The 23,924-nt window shown below is 46.7% G+C and overlaps 1 protein-coding gene across 2 annotated transcripts in view; it reads right to left on the bottom strand.

Moving 5' to 3' along the window:
• The window catches only part of raraa (retinoic acid receptor, alpha a), a 151,843-nt gene that overhangs the window by 63,415 nt on the left and 64,504 nt on the right, over positions 1-23,924 (bottom strand). For both annotated transcript variants that reach the window (XM_078290622.1, XM_071926696.2), the window contains one exon: positions 20,249-21,085. In XM_078290622.1, the coding sequence (XP_078146748.1) occupies positions 20,249-20,402 (154 nt within the window). In that variant the 5' untranslated portion in view covers positions 20,403-21,085. The remainder of the gene's footprint in view (positions 1-20,248; positions 21,086-23,924) is intronic.

Raw genomic sequence — 23,924 nt, 5'->3', positions numbered from 1 at the left:
CAAAGACATAATTAGCAAACATGAACATGCATCATGTGTCACCCATGAATGCCATCTGCTTCAATTTAAAACTTTAAGAACAGAGGAAGATTGCAGAGAGGGAGAGAGAGAGAGAGAGAGGAAGAGAGAGAGGGAGAGAGAGAGAGAGAGAGGAAGAGACTTTTCTTAGTGTGAGTTTTGGTGGGAAGTTGGCGGAGATACTTAGTATTGTGTTTGCATCTCTGATATGCAAAAAGCAAACGCAGGAAAACAGATTTTCACTAACAAGCCTATACACACACAACCCCTCCCACCACACACACATACACACACACACACACACACACAGGGAAAAGATCAGACAATAAAAGCTGGAACAACCTAGAGAGCGTGCCATTTAGACCCCCCCCCCCCCCCCCCCCCCCCCCCCCGAAAACACCATAACCTGCTACAATGGGAACCATGCGGACCCACATATGGTCTTGTGGCCATAAAATCTTAATCAAGGTTAATATGGAATATAATTCTCCCCTGTGCTCTGGCTGCAGCCCCAACACCACCAACAACACCGCCGCGGAGCCATGCCTCTTCTCAATGAAGCAGACCTGATGTGTTATTTTAATCAACTTGGCCTGCCGGCATTAATTATTCACCAGGTTGGTGGATTGGGACGCCCCGCGGGTAGAGAGAGAGAGGGGGAGGGGGGGGGGACCCTCTGATTAAGGGCTTTAGGGAAAAAAAAAAAGCAGAAGAGGAACAAGGGAAGAGGAAGAGAGGAAAGAAGAGAGGTAGAAAGAGATTAGTGCTACACCTCCTGCCCTACTTCTTGTTAGCTTTTTTGGTGTGTGTGTGTGTGTGTGTGTGTGTGTGTGCAGGACTATATGATGGTTCCTATATGGTATATGGTGGAGAAACAGGAGAACAGCAGAGTAAACGAGGCAAGCTTTATGTGTGTGTGTGTGTGAACATGTGCGGACGTGCACGGACATGCAGTGTGTAGCCGAGTCAAAGTGTGTGTACGAGTTTGTGTGTGTGAGTGTGTTGATGCGTGTGTGTGTGTGTATATCATAGCTCAAATCCAATCACTATGATCTAATTCCCGATGGTCAGGCAGGGACTCCCCCCACCGTGGGGTAGGTGAAACATGATTGGAGGGGATGTGGCCTGAGATAGCACGCACACACACACATCACACACACACACACACACACACACTCAGGCCTGCAGTGACTGGATGAGATGAGGTGTGGCCGGACACTGCGCGACACAGCACCGTCCTCAGGCGCAGTGTGTGAGCGAGCGTGTTAAAACAGTGAGTGAGACTGCATGTAAGTGTGCCTGAGAGTGCGGATTTAAACGTGCCCAAAATGCAAGCGCTGCATGCGTGTGTGTGTGTGTGTGTGTGTGTGTGTGTGCCTAAGCGGCTTTGAGAGTGATCCCCACAGCAGAGACAGAAAGGGGAACAGAGCGCCCCTGCTGACACTCTCAGTGGGCTGACACAGAAAGCTTGTTTGGGGGCATTAAATCTTAATACGTGAACACTGGGGAGGAAGAGAAAGAGAGAATGAGAAGGAGAGAGAGAGAGAGAGAGAGTCTGATAAGAGAGAATGAATAAAACAAGGAGGGAACATGATATTAAAAAAAAAAAAAGTGGGGGGGGGGGGGGGGGGGGGGGTAGATGAAGAAGGTGGGGAGGAGGAAGGTGAGCGAGGAGAAGCGGCATATGAGCGTGCCGGGGAACTCCTTAGGGGCCGGAAGGAAGGATGTTGCGAGGGAAAAGAAAATTCTTTCTCCCCCCCCCCCCCCCCCCCCGCAATCCACAGGAGGATAGCCTGGGATGCCAGAAAAGCACAGCGCGGCACTAAATCAAACCAGTTAAATCATCATGTGTTAATGACTCCGTTAACCCGCCTCCCCCCCCTCTCCACTCCCTCCTCCTTTCTCCTTCACTAAAAGCCTGTACAGAGGCTCTGTCATCCCTAATTCATCCTCTCAACAGACAGAGAGAGAGAGGGAGGGGGAGAGAGAGGGAGGGCTGATGTGCGCTCTCTCCTGAGACTCTCCCCCTTATATAAATAATTTGTGCCAGTGCGATCTAAGTGTGTCTGAAATGACAGTGTTGTTCCCGGGCGTCGTTTTGGTTGAACCCGCTGTGACGCAGGACGCCGGGGTGACTGACACGCGTGACGACCGCCTCTCCTCCCACGCTAGTTAGCATGTAGCAAAAGGCTAAATGGATTGACCGGTACAGCTATGCTCGCTAGTGTGCAGGGAAATGCTCCATAGATGACAGGTAAGCCCTTATGTGCTGTTAGGTTAGCTGGCACGTAGCAAGGTACATGGATAGCAAGCATGTGCACAGTATACTGATTAGCAGTAGTGCTGTTATGCTAGTTAGCGTAGCGATGAGCTGCATGAATGGCAGTGCTGTTATGCTAGTGCAGCAACCAGTGATTTAGAGTAGTGAAAGCTAGAAACTCAATTCAGTTTCAGTATTCGCGGCTTGACTGTGATGACTGTAATCTGCAACAATATTGCCAATGCAATTTACAAAAGGATTCAAAAAGACTGAGCTGGACTCAATATGGTCGTATTACGGTCAATACGGTCATTTGCATAGCAAGGTCTTGATGATTGTACTGTTCAGTGAAGACACAACAGTGATCCATGTGCTCCAGTGCCTTCTCTGGGTTGTTATCCAGAGACTTTCACGACTGAGTTGTCCTGTTCTGAGAGCAGCGGCGCCCAGGCTGAAGCTCGAGAGACGGTGCGTTGTAAATCACCGCACCTTCTTTCAGTGACACAATGGAAAACCTTCGAAAACTATCATTATCAGTATATAGTCGACAGCTTGGTTTGATGACACATTTACAGACTATTCACAAACTCAATCATTCCAGAGAGCAAACCAATCAGTCTGGCAATTTATTTTTTTGTAAGCTTGCACAGCTGTAAGATTAGCTGCAGTGGAGAGAAGGCTGAAACAAAATGTCCTCGTAACTGAATATTATTTCAATCATTCGAACCAAAGTGTGGTTATGAAATCTTGTTATAAAATGGTTGAAGTTAACTATGGAGGCATTTTAGTTGATCACATTACAATGCATTCCTGATGAAAAAATCCTGCAGAGGAATCTGAATGCATGATGAGACTTTACGCAACAAGTATTGTCTGAACATACCACATAACATACTGTTCTCTACCTCTCAATTCCTCTGCTAAGAGAAAATAGAAAAAGGACCAGATGGAATTATAAGATTGCCTTCAGTTGCGGTTATATAAAAAGCAATTTAGAAAGTACAATGTTCACTGTATCTCAGAAAGTAAAAACACATAAACAGATCTACGTAACAGACACTTCCTCTTTCATTCATTTCAGTCAATAAACCTTCAATAAATATAGTTTTTTGTTTTGTTTTGAGAAGTGTCTGGACACACACAATAGTGTCGTGACACACACCTTCTCCAACACATTCATAACAGGTGATTTAGTTAACCCATGTAAAACAGTGAGCATTGAGCATCTACTGAATCATCCACCTAAGTTGCTTGTTGCAACTTGCAAGGCCACAACGAAGATATAAACTTCAATCTGGCTGTTTTAACTTGCAGTGGACTTCTACATCGGCACGGCACAAAACACCCAACTCCTATCATATTTTTGGGTGCAACACAGATGCTGATACTCTGCAACAAAAGTGCATCACTTTGCAAAATGTAAAGAAACACGAGAGACACTCGGCACCGCTGAAGACGTCCTCAACATTTGATTAGCAGCTTCGTAACCCTCCCTTGCTGGGAAATAATATTGATTTGGATAGCTCTCAGACACGATCACAGCGACGGAAATAATGTTTATCCTATTGGCTCTGCCTTTTGCAAACAAGGCAGCATGTGCAATTAGATTTGAACAGTTTAACAGCTGGCACAATGGAACGCCACAAACATCTGCAGTGTTGTCTTGTGAATCTGTCCAACATGTTAATAACGTAATAAATGGTTCCAGAAATGGTTCCGATTAAGCAGAGCGGGTCTAGATGCAAATGGGGGATAGGATCTCCCCGTTTCTCTCCCCTGTTTTTCTCCCCCCCACTCCCACCCCCGCCCCCGCCCCCCCCCAAACTCCTTTTTTCTGCGCCTCTCTCGGCTGAGTGATAAACGCTGTCTGTTGGTCATAAATCCAAGGGGAGTCCTGACAGGCGTCCCAATAAAGCGCTCCATTTTCTCCCTGTTCGGTGGGTTTGTCAGGGGCCCAGAGGAAGTGAGATAACATTAGGAGGAGGAGGAGGAGGAGGAAGAGGAGGAGGAGACGCAATTTCATCAGCAGCAAACACACACACACACACACAAACACAGAAACACACACACACACACACACAAACAAACACTGGAATATCCACACGGAAATATGAAATACACTAGACAACACACAAAATGACTGATTCATGTGCTGAGTGGCCAATACAGTCAAACCGCAAGACACTTGCTGAAAATGTCGGCCTGTAAGCTGTGAAAAACACACATTTTATCGCTCTCCCTCACACACACTCACACACACACACAAACACACCCACACACACACACACACACACATAAACAAAGCCAAGACAACATCCCAACACCCACAGAAACACAAACCCCAACAAATATGCTCGCGCAGAAAACACCCACTCCCTCGCTTTCTCTCTCTCTCTGTCTCTCTCTCATATACACAAACACACACACACACACACACACACACGCACACACACACACACTCCATTCTACTGTGCAGTGATGAGTTTTGTCCCTAGCCGAGGAAAATCCATGCTCGGGTAATCTTACACTGTTATGATGCTCATTACATTCCAGGAGTTGTGATGTGAAGTGTTTTTTGTTGTACCTACTTTTGCCTCAACCTGTCTCTTCTACTTCTACAGTTAGTGATTTCCTACATTTCCCAGAATGCCCTCTGACAACCCCCAGGGAACAGGCGTGAACTTGTTCCAGTCAGTGTAGGTGGAGAGAGCGACAGCGATAGCAAAGAAAGAGCACGAGAGCAAGAGTTGTTCCAGTTGAGGAAAAGAGACGAGTCACTCCCCCCTTACTCCAAACCCGACATGTCTTTTGGCTGCAATGCATTCTGGTCCATTGAGGCTGCTGTCAGTGGAGAAATTGGCCTCTCTGCCTCTTCTACGACCGATTTCTCCCCGTTTGATTGATGAACTTTGGTGCAAAATGGACCCAGAAATGCACTGTATGGAACTTGGCCACTATCTGTGTTTTAGAGTATCTTATCCTTATACTTATCCTTAACAGTCAAGTAGCACGGATTCTACTTAACATTCTGAGTCTACTGTTGTCTACTTTACGTCTCTATCCCGCCTTCTATCCATCTCTTATCTCTTTAAAGTGTCTTCCTTCTCTCCTCCCCCTCCCTTCACTTGGTCTCTAAAGGCGGTACATTAGCAGACGCTAGGCCTAAGCGTCTCTATTCTTGTTTCCACGTCGTCAAATCTGAGCTTGTCACTCTCAAATGACGTCTGTCACTCCACACCCACCCACTCTCTCCCTTTAATCTCTCAAACTTTTCACTTCTGTCTCTCGTCTGTCTGTCTGTCGTTTTACACGCATTCAAAAGGCACACTCCCTCGACTCCATCACTCTCTCAGCCTCCCCGTCTCCCCCTCCACATCTTCTTTCTTTGTTCGGTGAGTGATGGTTGCAGGGCACTGTTCGCTGGTGCTGCAGGGTTTGAAGTTTAGACTGGACTCCACTTTTGATAGAAACGCACCGATCATCCCCAAATCCCGCCTCGTTCATCACACGCCGCACCGAAAACCGTGGATTACACACAGACCGGCGTGCGAGTGTGCGTTCGCGTGTCTGTCGTTACTGAAGAAATGACATGCTAAAGAGAAATGAGGCGGACAAAAGCGGGAAGATTAGAAAGAGATGATGGGGTCAGGAGAGACGCTGGGAGACGAGAGCAGGCAAGAAGGATTCAGGTCTTCAGGCCGAGCCTCGCTGCTCTTAAGAGGATTCCCACCTGGTAGCAATTTGGGCTCTGCCTGGTAAAGCAGGCCCTGGGAAGGAAAAATAATGTCTGTCGGTTTGTGGTTTCATTTTTCAATCAAATAAATCATGACCTTACAGAAAATAATTTTTGTCTTTTAATGGCCTCTCCAGCGTTTGAAGTTCCTCAAGGGGCAGCTAGCTTTGAAGTCCGCGAGGGGAGGAGAGAGAACCTCCCTCAGTGTGTGTGTGTGTGTGTGTGTGAGAGAGTGTGTGTTTTTATGTGTGTGTGTCAGCGAACATTCACTCCATTCCCTTCTTAAAGTCCTGAAACACAACACCTGAGGGGCTCCTGACAACCATAAGAGAATAGAGTAGAGGAGAAGAGAACAAAATTGAAGAGAACGGAATAGAATAGAACAGAAATTAACAGAATGAAATGACTTTTTGTAAACATAAAAAATGACTGTGTATCTCTGTCGTGAAGCCATTTTCATGTGGTCGCTGTGGGATAAAAACAGCTGCCAATTAGTAACAACAGAATCAAGCTATGCACAATACCATATTCATTACAGTATATGTCCATATAGATGGAGTAGCTCAATATGGACAGTATGTCCTTTGACTAAAAAAGTCTAGCAGCTTGTCGAGAGCCCAGTTGTACATCAGAAAATTGGTTTGGCTGATATCACAAGTGCCTCTCTAACCTATTAGTACCGCCATTCAATTTCCGCCACCCAACTTATCCTTCATGGATTATGGGCAAAAACCCATCGACCAAGAACAGCTGCGGTATGGAAGGGATGGAACGAAGGATGGAGGGAGGTAAATTAGAGCCCGGGCCGACCGAGCCACATTTGGATGAAACTGAATTAGCACCTGTCCACTATCCTCGCCCCCCCCACCCCTCCACCCCATCCTCAGCAAAGAGCTACAATTACTTAGAGAGAATGATGGGAGATGGAGTCGAGAGAGCAGCGCTAAGAGCACTAAGAGCTCTTGAACTCAAGGGGAAGTAGGAAAAAAAATGGTCTATAGAAATAAAAGGAAGATCTATGAGGAACCGAGAGCTGGGCTATACTTGGCAATCAATTGGCTACAGCAAAATGGTACACATGTACTAACTTAAGAGTGGGATGCTTTGAATCCATGACCACACACACGGGGAGAGGGACGTACAGACATGCACACGCACACGCACGCACACAAACACCGCAAGGGAAAACGACGTCAACTTCTGGGCATACGAGCGGCCCCGCCAAACGTGTCGACAGACAGACGACTACCTTCACGACAAAGCCTTCAAATATTCCCCTCAAAACGTTTTCCCCTGAAGCTCTTCCACCACTTTCCATGTGTACCTTCAGTCCAAGCGATCTGGTTTTGACATAAAGGCTATTTTTCAAAGGTCTGAAAGACGCCGGCTTTGACAGCACAGCTGCCAGGAGAGAGAGACTTTTTTTTTTTCAGTTTGGAGGAGGAGGAGAGAAGCCATATAGCTGTCCTCCCAGCAGAAAACCACCTAATGCACTCCAGACACACACACACACACACACACTCACTATCTGTGCACTGGTTTGAGGTGGTGGCAGTTTGCATATGTGTATGTGAATGTGTACACACAGCAATATACACACTAAAAAACAAACCTGTGTGGACACTTCCCGGACATAATTACACATAAAAACACTCTCTCTGGTCTTGTGCACACCCACGGCAACATGCAACCTTTGTTGGTGCAATAATTAAAGTGACATCGCTGCCCAAGTCAAACCAGCTGGCCGGTTCAGCACTCACACTGTGTACACAGCTCAATTATCAAATCCATTGGAAACTCACTGCTCCTCTCTGACTGTTGGGTGGGTGGGTGGATGGATGGATGGATGAATGGGTACTCACTGTTTATTCAGTGCCTCCTAATATCTTTTGGATGGGGGAGATGGAGAGGGAGAGATGGCAGGATGAAAGGAAGAAAAGGATGGAGGGGTTTACGGTGGCGAGAGAGAGAGAAAAATATAAGGAGAGAGGAATGAGGAGGGAGAAGGAGACGGGTGAATCAGAAAGAGAGAAAGAAGTGAGAGAGGGGGAGAGGGAGGGTTCAAGAAAAAAGAGAAGATGTGGGAAATAAAGACTGCAAAGAGCGAAGGCGAGGTAAAAAAAAAAGAGAGAGACAGAGGGAGTCATAAGCAAAACGACAGCGGCCGGGGAGGGAAAACAAATCCTGTAAAAGTTTACGATGATTAAAGGGAACGAGCGGAGAGAAGAGCTGAGGGGAGAGAGAGAGAGAGAGAGAGAGGGAGAGAGACGGAGGAAGAAAAGGAGGACAAGAACAAAAGAAAGAGGAGGACCGAGAGAGGCGGTGAGAGCAGGAGTTTGGCCAAGTGCTTACAGGAAATAGCCTTGTTTGAGGAGTAAATATTGAATCAGCGAAATCCCATCCCCGACACCACCTGACCTCTCCCTCTCTCCCTCTCTCTCTCTGTTTCGCTCTCTCTCTATTAACAGTAAACACCGGGCAGAGGCCTTTCACCTACATTCTGGGGCGTAAACACCAGTATTTTTATTTATTAGAGGGAATCAACTGTCATAATTGAGTTTGCTGTTTGAAGGGACGCTCAGTGTGGCCAGACACTTGAAAAATAGACACCTTTGATTGTAGAAATGTAGTGACGTGTCGTATCAACGAAGCATGAGCTGCAAGAGTTAAGAGTGCTCGCTTTGTCACACACACACACACACACACACTCCCTGACAGCCAATCCCCCCACCTGCATCCTGTTGAAGGTCTTCCAGTCAGTGGTCAATTGTGGAAAGTGTGAATCCAATCCTGATTCTTTGGTGAAGGGTTTTGTCTGGGCCCGCCGTGATTTAAGATGCCTGCGGGGGCCCTTCACTTCCCTCATTCATTCTCTCTCTCCCTCGTCCTATTCTCTCTCTCTCTCTCTCTCTCTAAATCCTCCTCTTTCCTCCTCTCTTCTTCTCTCATAGAGTGAGTGATTAGCAAGGTCTTTAGGTCACAGAAGGAGGTCCTTTGGTTTGACCTAAGGTATGTAGTCTCTCTCTCTCTCTTTCTCTCTCTGTGATCAATCACCACTCCCTCCAACCTTTGAGATAACATCTCTTCCCATCCCTTACTCATGTTATATCACTATGAGTCACAGAGTGTGTGTGTGTGTGTGCGTGCGTGTGTGAGTCACAGAGTCTGTGCGAGTGCATGTGCGTGTGTTTATTTAAGAGAGAGTTGCGTGCAAGTCTGGGTGAGTTGGGGAGAGAAAGACCGTGTGTTCGGATAAGTGCATGTGTAGCCTCATAGTGTGTGTGCGTGTGTGTGTGTGTGTGTGTGTGTGTGTATCCACTCCAGCCTAAGACCTTAGATTTTATCTCGGCAGTAGCTGATCAGTCAATGTCAATGACTGTAGCATTCCACAGTGACTCCGCCGGATCCCGCTTGTTACGCAACCATTAGCAGGTTGAGTGTAAGAATATAACGCTTCAAGTGCTACAGAGCCTAATCTACCCACACAACACTATGTTAAAGGTGGAGAGTCAATGCATACAAAGTCCAGTGACATACAATGAACATTACACAGAGCAGTGAATAGTACAGTACAGTGATAAAGACAGGTAGGCTACAGGGGTCAAAGTCAAAGTCACAGCACATTTGGCCTTATTCCCATGGCGGCCATTTTGAACTTATGTTACACTTGGGGTGGGAAACGCTATCCAGAAGATTGACATATAGATATAAAACTAGCACTACTTCAACACATAAGTAAGGACTTAAGACTGAGCAGTTAACCCCAATGATAGCCTGAATTTAGCAGGGAAGTTAGCTTACTAGCTAGTTAGCGACTAGCTAGCTACCAAGGCTAAATACCGGTCGCTAACTATAGTGGGCCTAATACATATTTCTAATACGTTTTTCAGTGGGGAATCTGTGAAATGAAAATGTTTGTCCAATTCTCAACATTTGTATGATATGTACACAACACACCTAGCTGCGCTGTATTTGCTCTTCCAGGTGGAGTTTCCCACGAGGGTAATGTAAATTCAAAATGGCCACCGTGGGAATAAGGTCCAAGGTACATTTCAGCCACAGCTTTCTGATGTGGGAGGCGACATAGCACTTATTGATGGCTTTGTGGCTTGCATGAGTATGAGAGGGTGTGTGCGCCTGTGTGTTGCATGAGACGGGCCGAAATTTGGGACAAATCAAATATATACAGCAGTTGATTAGCAGGGCATTTCAAATGGATGAATTAGATTCCTTCTGCTTCTCTGTTATTGCGGTCTGTTGCGTGTGAGCAAATGTGTGTGTGTGTATGTGATAGGAGAGAGAGAGAGAGAGAGAGAGAGAGAACACAATGAAAACAAGCATACAAATGTGCATGCCAATGACAGAGAGAGAAAGAGTGAGGAAGAAAAAGAGAGGTAGTAACATCTGTTGAGAGCGGCAGAGCAAGTTTGAGGTGCCTCTTAACACTGATCACAGACTGACTGTCTAACAGCTGTTCCTCCCTAATGGACAGAAAGAGACAGAAAGGAGACAGAGAGTGGAAAGAGGAAGATGAGGAGGGAGAAAGAGAGAGAGAGCGCGGCCAAATGTGAACTGATGCAACCTGGAAATTAAACTTGTACTTATACGACCTAGTGTGGTGCGATTTCTTTTGATTGGCTACATTTGTTGTAGCCAATCAATGTAATGATGTGTGCCAGAGGGTATCTTGACATTTTTTAGTTGTCAGAGATGTGTAAAATTGTTCAACACTCAGATATGCTGTGAACAGACAGTATCACCCTACTGGTCAGGTTGTTTCCACTCCAGTCTGGATTGTGTATGATAATTGAGTTGAGATGTGACATTTAGAGGGCAGAGAGCACGGAGCCATGTCAACAGCTGATGGTAACTGTGATGTATATTAGTGTTATGTGTTACTGTTTGGCATTCTATGTAAATAATAAGTGTTGATATGTGTTTCTACGCACGCAGGCAGACAGACTCTCTCTCTCTCACACACACACACACACACACACTTACTCAGGCATAGCAGGCACACATACAGGACCCACATTTGAAATTCTCTTTAAGAGCATAAGAACTTGAAGTCTGACTCTATTTAAATGAAGGACACAGCCATGAATGGTGTTACACTTTCAATTATATCCTTGCACTGGTGCTGTTTGAAAACCTTCTAACTTCAAAAAGCAATCTTTCCATGAATGGAAAAAAGCACCCATACATTTTATGAGTATATTATGTGCTTTGAATGGGTTTCAAATATCCTAGTGTCATAAAACCTACTCAATCTATAATAGACCATTTGAAAGAAAACAATTTTGGCACAATGTCAGCAGTATGGTAAAAGCCATGTGCTGCTACTGCATTCCACTTAATACACTTCGACTGCACAACCTTGACTCAAGCAGCAGCCAAACCATAAAGCATCAAGCATATGGCTGCGATGACCGAGACTCATCTTTCACTGAGCCGATAATGTCAAGGTAATTCAAAGAAACTGATAGACAGATCAAACTGACAATGAACCCAGAAGGCGGCTGCAGCATTAGGTAACTGTAGGTGTTCACAAATCACTGGAATGCTAATGATTAGCTAAACACAGCGCTATTCATTTTGCATTAGCCCTATAGTGTGCTAATGCTGTCACCGGTGCATTGTTTTCCCACTCTGAGCAGGCTATGTGCTAATGCTAGCAGACAGGCTTGAGGTTAAGTGTGGCCAGGGGCCCCTTAGAGCGGTGCCAAGAGAGAGCTGGTGGCCCCATAAGCTCCGGCCCAACAGAGCTCTCTTAGCCCTCTGCGCAACACAGCTAGCCATTGTGCTAGCCTGAAAAAGCGCATTAGCCGCCGAGAAAAGGGCTTTCCCTCCGAAACCCCTTGGACAACAAGCAAAGCTCTGCTTGATAATTCAATCACTCTCCGAGCTGTGCGCGGCAGACCCACACAACATCTCAAAACCTGTCCTCCGCTCTCTCCTCTCCTTCCCCCTCTCGTCTCCTCCATTAGGTAACTGTCCTATATTTTTCAGAGGCCGTCATTCCAAATGGCTGTCAAAGGACAATAGAGGAATGATGCCTGTGAGAGAGTCATTGACATTTGAATGTATGCGCCAGTGTGAATTATGACTGCATGCAATGGGTACTGCAAAAAGGGCATAAGAAGATAGAAAGAGATGTGTATGTGTGTGTGTGTGTGTGTGTGTGTGTGTGTGTGTGCGTGGGGTTGGGGAGGAGAGAAGAGATAAAAGGGAGGAGAAGGGGGTCAACGAGAGAGTAGGATGAAGGGAAGGATAGGAAAGCCAGAGAGAAAGAGAGAGAGAAAAAAAGAGGGAGTTCTTATCGCTTTACCCTTGTCTTGACTTCCTTGCGGGGCCTTTGAAGAGAGCAAAAATAAAGATACTTGCGCTGGCACATCAGAGGGAGATTTAGATTAGGCCAGTGTTTACCCAACTGACTGCTGCATGGCTGCTGGCGACAGCCTGCTGGTTTTGAAGTTGTTATGGCCCAACTACAGCTTAAAGCGCTTGCTGCTCTAAATATAACACCCATGCTGCAGAAGAGGGCTTTCTCTGTCCGTGTGCGTGTGCGTGCACACATGTGCATGCATGTGCCAGTTTGTGCCAGAGTGTTTATGAGAGATAGCATGTGTCCTTGTATTCCTAATAGAGTGTGCATTTCTGTTCTGTGTATTTCTATGTGTGTGCGTACGTGTACACACAAGTGTATATGAGTGTGTGTGCTGTGTGTGTGTGTGTGTGTGTGTGCATGCGTGTGTGTGGCACTCCGAAAATGGAGCCATCCATCGGATTATGGGTAGACAGCTCTTTGAAAAGGAGGGCCTGTATTTGCATAAGCGGCCATGGAGGGGAAAAAAAACCTATAGAAAGGAAGACAGAATGAGAGAGAGATAGAGAAAGAAAGAGAGAGAGAGGGGTGGGGTGGGGGGTTGGGGGGATTGAGCGGACGACACTTGCCAAGCCACTCGGGGATAAATGCCGGGGCCAGGATCAAGCATTCTGGGCAGGGATTTGGCCCCGGGTCCCCTCAAAGCAAATGGAAAATAACGGGCCGCGAGTAAATAAGTGGCAGGGTAATGATAGATCTGTCAAGTCCTGAGGTGGAGAAAGGGAGGGAGGGAGGAAGAGAGGATGATCGAGAGAGAGAGACGGAGAGAGAGAGAAAGAGAGAGAGAGAGGTCAGGGAAGCAGAAGGGGGGAGGGATCAGGCAGGAAGAGAGGATGATGCAGAAAGAGAGAGAGAGGGGAGGGAGGCAGGGAGGAAGTGGAGAAATAAGGAGAGAAAGGGAGGAGAAAGAGAAGATGTGGAGAGGAGATGAGGAGAGAAGGAAAGGATGGATCAGGGAAGGAAAGAGGACAATACAGAGAAAGTAGTGAGGGAGGGAGGGAGCTTGAGAAGTAACGAGAAAGAGAGAACAAGAGATGTGCAGAAGCCAAAATTAGGAGGGAGGGAGAGAGGGAGGGAGGGAAGGAGGGAGGGCGAGAGGGACGGAGGAGAGGGTTATGGTCTTTCTTGTGGGAGCCCCTCTTGGCTAAGCCTGCCGGTGCTTTGGCACATCATGCTGGCAACACGGGTGCTGCCAAAGCCTGTGTGTGTACGCCTGGGGCGCCCACTTCTGTCGCATCTGTACAGGAGGTCTGCCTCGCTCTCCCCCTCTCTCTCTCCCCCTCTCTCTCTCTCTTTTTCTCTCTCATCTTCTCCCTTTCCGTCCGACTCACGCCGCTGTCTGATTCACTGTTTTTCCTCCGTCTCTCACTCTCATTCTACCATCCCCCCCCCCCCCCCCCCCCCCCCATTCCTCTCCTGCTGGCTTACATGTCTATCTCTTTTTCTCAGTCCGACCCCTCTCTACCTCCTTATCTCCTCCTCTCTCCTCCTCGTCCTCTCCTCTCTTCCTCTCTGAGTCACCCATTCTGCCAGGCTGTGTTCTCTGTCCTGAGGGGATGTTCCTGCTGTCCTGATAAACAACACACACACACGCACAAAAATGACCATGGGCCCACTCCAAAATTGCAAATACACACGCACTTGTGCTCACATACCACTCCCAAACACTCAGACGAACACACACACACACACAGAGCATGCAGGGTCACCTTGGTGTGTGCTGCTGGACTGAAGCTGCCAGTCAGCTCTGAGACCAGCACCGGAGGCCAGCCAATGGCCATTAGCAGCACTTACACTAGCCTGGGACCAGCTGACTGGGTAAAGGCGTAAGATGACCTAAAATGTGAATAGCATGAATCACACCACTCTTGGAGCTGCTGGAGGTAACGCTTTCCTTACCAGGATAAACAGGATATTTTGTCATTCCAACGACGGCATTGAGTTCTAGAAAAGCATAGTATAGTATAGTATTAGTATAGACATTTCCCATTTTAAGGTAATATATTTGGCTCACTACAGCTAGCTTTCTGAATCTGATCCAGGTAGCTAGCTAGTAGCTAACAAGCTAGTGAGCTAGCTAAATTCCCTGCTAAATTTAAGCAGTCATTGTAGTTGTTCCCAAGACTGATAGCTAATTTGTTAACTGTTAGATCTGCCTGAAGTCCTCACTTATGTGTTCAAGTAATAGGCCTACTAGTTTTTTACATAATTCAGTATATATTAATATAGGGGTGGATGAAGTATCACATTATTATCATTATATTATAAATATTATATTATTATTAGTGGTAGTAGTAGTAGTAGTAGTAGTAGTAGTAGCAATGAGAAAGTGAAAGCTCATTGTACAAGAAAATATAGTTGATAGTAAAGAGTGGTTGATGTAGAAAGTTTTAGGGAAATGCAGTTGAGCGACTTGAGCCACACATCAGTTTTTCCAAAGTTTTCACCAACTGTGTTACAATTAAGAAATGACATTGAGGGCCGCCCCGGTGGATCACTGAGTAGAGCGCGTACCATATAAGGCTCAGTCCTTCCCGCAGCGACCCGGGTTCGAATCCGGCCCGCGGTCATGTGCTGCGTGTCCGCCCCTCTCTCTCTCTCCCATACCTTCCTGTCTCTCTCTCACTATCTCTGTCAAATAAAGCATAAAATGCCTCAAATAAATCTTAAAAAAAAAAGAAATGCCATTGAAAGAGGAAGTTGCATGTAACATTTTAGTATGCCGCAAAACCCAAGAAGTATGTGCTTCATTCAATATGAAAAAGGATATTAAAAAAAAAGAGACTTTTTGAAATCTAATTTGAAATTCCAATTTGAAATATTTCTGTAATCTAATTCAACACAAGGGAGCTGTAAAGGGATAAAACTTTTAAAGCACCTGTGCTTAGGATCTCAAACTAGCAGAGGCAGATATTTCTATGAAAATGAAAGAACAGCAGAGTTCTTGTGCTCATTTCTCGACCTCCCAGCGCTCTGCAGTTAATTAACAGGGTCGTTATGTCGGAGTGAATGAGTGCTGCGCTGCCCTGCTAGATGTGTTTTACACGCCATGTTTAATAAGCCTGCATCCTCGCCATCGGAGTATCGGCACCCCTCAAATGACTTTCCAATAATGACAACTAGCTCCCCAGAGGTGCTGTGTGTGTGTGTGTGTGTGTGTGTGTGTGTGTGTGTGTGTGTGAGAGTGTGTGTGTGTGGCCTGCTGAGATAGCTGGTACCTATCCTTACTGATAGCTTGGAGTACTATCTATTCTTACCAATAGCCAGGTGGAATAAGTGCTTGGGTCAAGTGTGTGTGTGTGTGTGTGTGTGTGTGTGTGTGTGTGTGTGTGTATGAGATAACCACAGACACTTTGGATAGCTGCCAGAGGCGAGCAGTTCACAAGTGTCTCACTATCATTATCTTTATCCCTACCACACAAGCCTTGTGTGTATTATATCTGTAAGAGTGTGTGTGTGTGTGTGCATGTGCATGTGTGCGTGTGTGTGTCTGCCACCCATGGAGTGTGCTGACATGCCCCCCTTGATTCCTGCAGACCACCGGGGCAGAGAGGAACCACCTGTCTGTCCAGAAACCAGAGCACACGCACGCACACACACACACACACACACACACACACACACACACACACACACACACACACACACACACACACACACACACACACGCCAACCAACATTACCATATCCATATTTACTTACGGCCAGTGCATTCCACCATGGGCTGCTTAATGGGATAGCGGACACACACACACATACACGCACACGCACGCACACATTTTCCTGGGGTCTGAAAATATCCTTTCATATTTCCCCTGCTGGCCCAAAAGAGCATTCATAAATGCCATTTTGCCCCCTAATAAGTCAAAAGAGACGGTGCCCGTGTGTGTTAGCTGTGCTAGGAAAAGCTTCTGCACCGAGCAATTACCGGGCCTGCTGAAACAAGAGCGCTCTGTGGGGAAAAGCCAATTAGCCCGCCGTGGCAGCAGGTAGCAAGCTAGCTCCATTCATTATGATCCCTCGTAAGGGCGCTAATGTAATAGCACAGTGTTAGGGCTAGTGACAGCCAGCGGAAGGCTTTAATGATAATAACGGGATCAATAGCTGGGGTATTATTGCTGTTTCTCATTCATACAGGCGTGTGGCGCAAAAGGCTTAATCGAAAACACTAATGAAAGTTGTGTGTGCGTGTGTGTGTGTGTGTGTTCGTGTGTGTGTGTGCACGCGTGTAATAACCACATTCTCATGGTTGTGTAATCCAATATTTCACAATGTACAACACAGCAGCAACAGCAGCACATAACTTTGTGCGTGTGCGTGTGTGTGTGTGTGTGTGTGCGTGATTAGTCCATGGTGATAATGTCCAGTTAACTAATCAACCTGCAGGCTATAATGGTAATACCAATATCAATATCTGAGACTGATCTGCTCCGCTACATAACCTGACTTGCCCCAATGTCAACCTCCATGCTAGAGAGAGAGCGAGAGAGAGAGAGAGAGAGAGAGAGAGAGAGAGAGAGAGAGAGAGAGAGAGAGAGAGAGAGAGGAAGAGAGAGAGAGAGGTAGAAAAGAGAGAGAGGATATAGATTAGGCAGTGCTCCATGGGAAATGCTTCCTCCAATGATTTTCAGATAATGTGATGTGAGGACACACCTCAGGAGGCTACAGTTGTAGTTGTCTTGTGTGTGTGTGTGTGTGTGTGTGTGTGTGTGTGTGTGTGTGTGTGTGTGTGTGTGCGTGTGCGTGTGTGTGTGTTGGACAGGTCTAGATTAACCCTTCTGCTCTGCTTGGTCCAAATAATTGGTCTATTGTGGTTTGAAAAAGGAAGCTGAGGCAGAGCGGCTGGACAACCCTGAGAATCGGGGGGAGGAGGAGGAGGAGGAGGAGGAGGAGGAGGAGGAGGAGGAGGAGGTGAACAGATGAGAGAGGAGGAAGAGAGAGCCAGCGGTGAGATGAAGGCACAAACCAAAAAGAAAAAGGAGACAGAAGAAAGGAGATTGATGGCAAACAAGTGACGGATTGAAACAAAGTGGCAAAGCCTGAACTTGGTCCTGGTCTGGAGCCTGGTCTGCTCCATAGTTCATTCAACATTATCTACAGCATCGGCCACTAAGACCCCCTTTACACCCCAGAGATAACATGCATCCTGGCTGATCAGACTGCACTGTATTTGGCCACATTAATAAGAAAGTGCAAATGCAATGTGTCTCCAATCCACATATAGCAACTATGTAAACAGACATTTGAACTTTCACATGTGGCTCGAACCAGAACGCAAACAAAATCAAACAGGTGGCAGGCAGCTTGGACAGAAATGGATTGTCAGAATACTTGTGGATGGGGAACAAGTGAGACGAGTTATTACTGTCAGTTTCAAATGACATAAATATTTCCCGTGTGTTTTGCGAGGGAAAAAGAAATCCAATTTGAATGAGCACACCAGAAATGCATTTGAATAATGTTAGGTGTAAATGTAATCCAGAATCCAAATCGGATCTACACACAATCTGGATGCAAGACGCATGTTGATGCCAGGTGTGAAGGGGGAAGTTTGAAATGACACAGGCAGAAGTAAAGATGCCATTTGTCCAGCTAATGCCAGCTATCAACGTATTGATGCTCTCGATCTTAGCTGCACTACTTTAATTTACTAATTTACTAGGTATTTATATATAGAATTTCAAAATATTAAATTTCAAATATTAAATTGCTGTGAAAACATGACCTTTAAAATGACAAGCCTATCTTTCTGGACAGTACCAGAGAAAGCCAATAAGCCCCACAAGGACAAGCCACATTACTCACTGTGTACAAGCACAGGCACACACACACACACCCACACACACACCCAGTCATGTGTATTTAGCCTACATTGGGAGCTCTGCCGTGTTGAAATCCATCAAGGCCAAAATGCTTGGCTTTCTTGCCTCCAATCTGACATTCTCCAAATCCCTCTCGTCCAAGCTCCAAACAAACTCACTTTCTCTCCCCCTCCCTCATCGCTCTCTCTCTCTCTCTCTCTCTCTCTCTCTCTCTTTCGTCTCTGCTCAGCACTGAATGGGACCGCGAGGGCTTAGCTACAATGTGTGTGTGTGTGCAAATGTGGGAGAAAAGGAAAGAAACAAGAGAATGTGTTTGAACGAGAGAGAGAGAGAGAGAGAGAGGGAAAGCGAGAGAAATGATCTGCCAGAAAGAGGGATAGGAGGAGAAGGGAGGGGCCAGGCTGAGCTTGGTGTGTTTGCATTACAGTGTGTATGGAAAGAGATATGCCGTGTGTGTGTGTGTGTGTGTGTGTGTGTGTGTATATGTTTCCGTGGCTATGTGTGTGCGTGTGTGAATTATGTCTGCAGTTATTGGCATGCAAGGAGGAGAGAGAGTGAGGGAAAGTGAGCCTGCGCAAGGGGCAGTGTGTGTATTAGTGTGTGTGTGTGTGTGTGTGTGTGTGTGTGTGTGCACGAGCTCGTCAGGAAGCTGTGGTGTCCCTGGCTCTCCAGTGTTTACAGACAGGAAATGTTTGTCCAGGCGAAAGGGAAGGAACCTCGCCGCCCTGCATGGCAAACACTGGGAGAGTGGGCCTGACACACACACACACACACACACACAAACATACACAAAGACATACAGAAACGCATACACACCCTACAGACGCACACGCGAATCCACAAAACACACATACACACACAACTCCGTCAAAAGAGGAATCTGATGGGAGTCATAGTCATTGTGAGTGAGGTGGGGTATCTGGTATTGGGGAAGTGGGAGTGACTGGGCTGGGCGCTAACTGTTCTTCACTTCCCTCCATGCCGCCTGCCAACGCAAACTCCAGCAGATAGAAAGTCAATAGATTGACCCCGAAAAACCTCTGAGAGCCAGGCCCGTCCACACCGATACACAGCAGCTGCCTGGACGTCCGGCCGCTGCTGCTGCACCTCCTTTAGTCCATATTTCTGCTGCCGCCACAACCGTTTAATTGATTATCCGGCTGTTTGTCGATGTTACTCATGTCTGCTCTGCGGTGCAAGCATTGTGCATGAGCATAATGTTGAGTTATCGCCACTTTTCCTGAATTCAGCACGCCGAGTTTCGGTTCATGATTAATCAGTTGTTCTTGTGTATAAATAAAGACACATAAGAATAGCTTCAATTTCCTTCTGGTAAAGCATTTTTTCCCCAAGCCTGATATGGATAAGCAAATAGAAATTTGTAAGTCAGTTCTGAAGCTTTTGATGAAGTGTATAAAGGAGTTAGAGCATGAAGGTTGGATATGATGATAGTAATTTGAGCAGATTTATTTTGGGATCACTTGCCAGATTTGTGTTCCCCAAATAAACAATGCTGCTTTCTGGCTGTCCTGCCTCGCTTCCCTGTGATCTAGACTGACGTTTCCGTGTGTGTGTGTGTGTGTGTGTGTGTGTGTGTGGGCCTGAAAATTAAGGACAGCGCTTGAGGCACTGTGGGCGTGTGTGTGTGTGTGTGTGTGGCTGCCGCTCTCTGTTTACCAACACACACGTCTTTCATGTAGGAATGATCTAAACAGGATGAGATGAAAGTGCCCTTTTACCAACAGACTCACAGGCACACGCATATACACACACACACACACAGCAGGGGGGCTTCAGGAAACGGTGTACCGTAGCCACATAGGTAAACCAGGACACACACAAGGGTACGCAAATCTTGCTCCCTCCATGTTCAGATCCCTCGCACCCCCCCGCCATCATTCAACAACCAACATTTACAACAGCCAGAGCGCGGCACAGTCCCATATCCAGAGAGGAACAGGCATCACAGACCACAAAATGAATCCTACACTGAAATGTGAACCAGCAGAGAGGAAGGTGAAGGTACTTACTAGCTGGCGAGGGGGTGCTGTACCCGCTGATGGGCAGTCCTGGCAGGGCGGGAGGCGACAGGCCCCCCAACATGTGGGGGAAGAAGTAGGAGTAGGTGGGCATGGGGAAGCCGTTGAGGTGGGGGCCAGGCACCGGGTTGCCCTTCCCAGCCATGATGGCTCAAGCCACCTCCAGTCGCAAAAAAGGCCTCACTGAAAAAAAACACCTTAACAAGATGTAACACACAGAGCCAATATGGAGTCAATGTGGGCTACTGCGCTGATTTAATCCCCCATATGGACGATGGACGCGTGGGTATTCCAGAAGACCGCCGGACAACGAGGGTAAAAAAAACTCCTTATGGTTTGGAAACTGGAGTGATGGCGTCCCCGAAATGGCCGCCGTAGATGTCACCAGAAAACAAAACCCCTGTTTGCTTAGGGAATGTGTGTGTAGCGAGGAAACAAAGACGGAAAGAGAGAGGGTGTAGAAATAAAAAAAAAAAAGGGGACTGAAGAGGGTTTTAGCCGTCCTTTCTGCGGTATTGTGAGGCTTGCTGAAAGGCCTTATTTGCAAGAGGCGTTGGGGAGACTGGAAAGCAGCGAGGCCATTTTTTATCTTGCAGATGAAGGGAGAGAAAGAGACAGAGGGCAAGTTGAGTCACGAGGAGGTGGCTTTGATGACTGCCGTTTGGGCTGTCGGGAGCGGCGATAGTGGTGATAGGGGTGCCGGTGGTTGGGATGCTTCACAGGGAGCGCAGAATCACTCTTCCACTACCGAGCGCTTCTAGGGAATGTGCAGATCACATGATGCCGAGGCAGCACTCTTCTCCTTGGGATTGGCCTCACAGTCTTTGCCTGCAAACAAACACACAGAGAGAGAGAGAGAGGGAGAGAGAAAAGAAATAATTTTAGTCCTTTAGTGACAAGGTAAAAGAGATTGTTTCCCTTTGTACTTAAGCGCCTGAGCAAAACAGTTCTTTTCTTTTGACACTAATTAATGGTAATGTCTCATCTGAAATGTAACAGAAACACCCCATCCGGCTTAATTATCTAATGGAGCGTTAAAACCATGAAGAGCAGTGGGTGTGTGATGCCTTCTCGCAGCTCTCCGTGCTAATACACACACTCATTAACAACGCTAGACTACAAATGCTATGGGAGAGGAGCGAAGACGTTAACGAAGAGAGCAACACAAAAGAAAACTTTGCTAATTACGCCAGTCGAAAAAACCCCGAGCCGCGACCCGAGGCGCCGTTCTGGGACCACTGGAGATTTGTATTGCCCTGTTTACTTCCAGACCAACGCCGAGACGTGCACACACACGAGCGCACACAAGGATACAGTCATGCATACTGCCAGAGAGCAGATTTCTCAAAACATGTTACACTAGCACCGCCATGTACACAGCGATAAGAGGCAGAACTTGTCATAACATGCGCTATGTTGTACTGCTTTTGATATCAGAATGCCCAAAGTGCTGAGGTTAAAAAAATAAATATATATTAAAAAAAACTGGATACCGTGCAATGCTGTAATTTGGCCATTTTCCGGCACACATCTTCATGTGGTCCTGCTGCATGTCTTGTTACAGCAAAACCTTGTATGATTCATATGCATGGACAGTTTGATGAAAATGAGTCAGGAGTTGTAATGCACGGCACGGCAGAAAAATCACTGACACACACACACACACACACACACACACACACACACACACCTCCCTGACCGAGAAAGGAGGAGGAATGTGTGGCTTTGCATCATAGTTGTTGCTCAATAATGTTGCACTCTAGCATAAATCACACCAGGACATCGTGGATAAACTCCTCTAAAAGTGAGAAGAATGAGAAGAATGATATTGTATTACATTTGACAATTTAATACAATACTTAAGAAGGAAGGACTACAAACTGTACTTAAAAAAAAAAATAATATGGGGCCTACTGGGCAGGAACCATGCATTTATGATGTAGCAGTAGTTTGAAGGCAGTTCTGTTGCATCTCATCTCTTGTCCATCTTCCCTGTCACTATCCACTATCTACTTCTTAAATCAGAAATCTCTCTGTAAAATCTTAAAGAGTGTCTGTTCACTACTCTAGCACAGTTGGCAGTGTGAGCCTCTGTCTCTGCAGTGTGTTTTACGAGTATTGGTCCACTGTAACCATCCTGAACTTTAGTACAACATTTTTACCGTAAGTCGGCTGCTCTCCCTGATCCCACAGGGGGCTCAGGGCCAAACCTCCCCCAGTGTGTGTGTGTGTGTGTGTGTGTGTGTGTGTGTGTCCAAAAGTGACAGTGTGTACATGTAGGTGAAGTGAGTAGTTAGTTATGGGAATGAGTTACGAAAATAACAATGTGTGTGTCCACTCAAACGTGATAGTGTTTGTGCGTATGTAGGTGAGTCACTAGTGATGGGAATAAGTTAGGAAAATGAAAGTGTGTTTGTGTGTGTGTGTGTGTGTGTGTGTGTGTCTCAGCCAACCAGATGTTGTGTATGTGGAGCCCTGATATGTCTCTTAATCAGACTGAGAGCTGCGTTTATGGGGTTGGCCTTCTATTAGCCGCCTTATTTTTATTGATCGTTGCCGGAGTGCTCTCCAATCACCCGGTCGCGGCGGGCCGGCCAGATGCACCCGCATGTGCAGGGTTACCGTTGTAAAAAACGAGTGGGGTACAGTGCATATGGGAGTGTGTGTGTGTGGGGCGGTCAGGGGTTGGGTTGAGGGGCGTGCTTGTATTAGCCAAAGAGCTTTAACAGCATTTTTTAAAAGCCCACGGGAGCTGGATATTGTTTTATTTCGCTTTTAAAGCCCTCTCTCTCTCTCCCGACTAGCCACCTGTTAAACAAAGAGAGACTTAAGAGTTGAGGGGACATGCAAGATATTATTTGTGGTTCCATATCACAGAGCGCTACACAGCCATTACCGTTATGTTATGCCGTCTTGATATACTCCAGGGCTTTGCACGTTGGCGCGATCATGTAAAATGCATCAGCGTTGTCAAACATCCACATTGAAGTGATGTAAAGCCGTATATATTTTAATGCACCACCCATAGGCCACAGACGCTGGACTGGGTCCTTTCAATGGGAAACCACAACTCACTGGGACACTGAGAGAAGCCACAGGCTGGAAATGGTCAATTCCTCCTCCATTATCATTACAGCGTGTGGCGTTGGCACCATAAGCAGACATTCTGAATGATAGGATGACACCCATCAGGAAAAATAAAGGCTGTCCCAACACTTTAGCTTTAATATCTGAAAGTCTGACATCTGATCTGCTGAAAAATCCGAGCCAAGTTCGTGGAGTTCACACTATTGACTGTGGGAGTTTGCTGCTTTGTAATGAGGACTGCACAGGGCGAACAGAGAAGGTGCTGTGAGCGAATGACGTGGGACTGAGCGAGTGACGCCTGATGTCATTTCCCAGTTGGAGCTCTTGTTGTGTGAACCGGAAAGATGACTGAGGCCCCAGACGTCAGGGCCTGCTCCGCGCACAGCTGTCTGAACGAGGTGGATCTGGTGGAGCTACACTGGGACATTGTCTGCAGCGGGCGGCAGACAAACACGTCTGGACGTACAGGCTTGGTGAAAACACACATGCATGTAAACAAGGGCTGACTCGTGCAGCTGAAGCATTTCAAAACACATTACACATCACAACTCCTTTTTGCAGGCGCCCATGCATGCACACA

Source organism: Centroberyx gerrardi, chromosome 20 (assembly GCF_048128805.1).
Source record: "Centroberyx gerrardi isolate f3 chromosome 20, fCenGer3.hap1.cur.20231027, whole genome shotgun sequence".
In the NCBI taxonomy this organism is placed as follows: domain Eukaryota; kingdom Metazoa; phylum Chordata; class Actinopteri; order Beryciformes; family Berycidae; genus Centroberyx; species Centroberyx gerrardi.
This window is presented reverse-complemented; position numbering and strand designations above follow the sequence as displayed.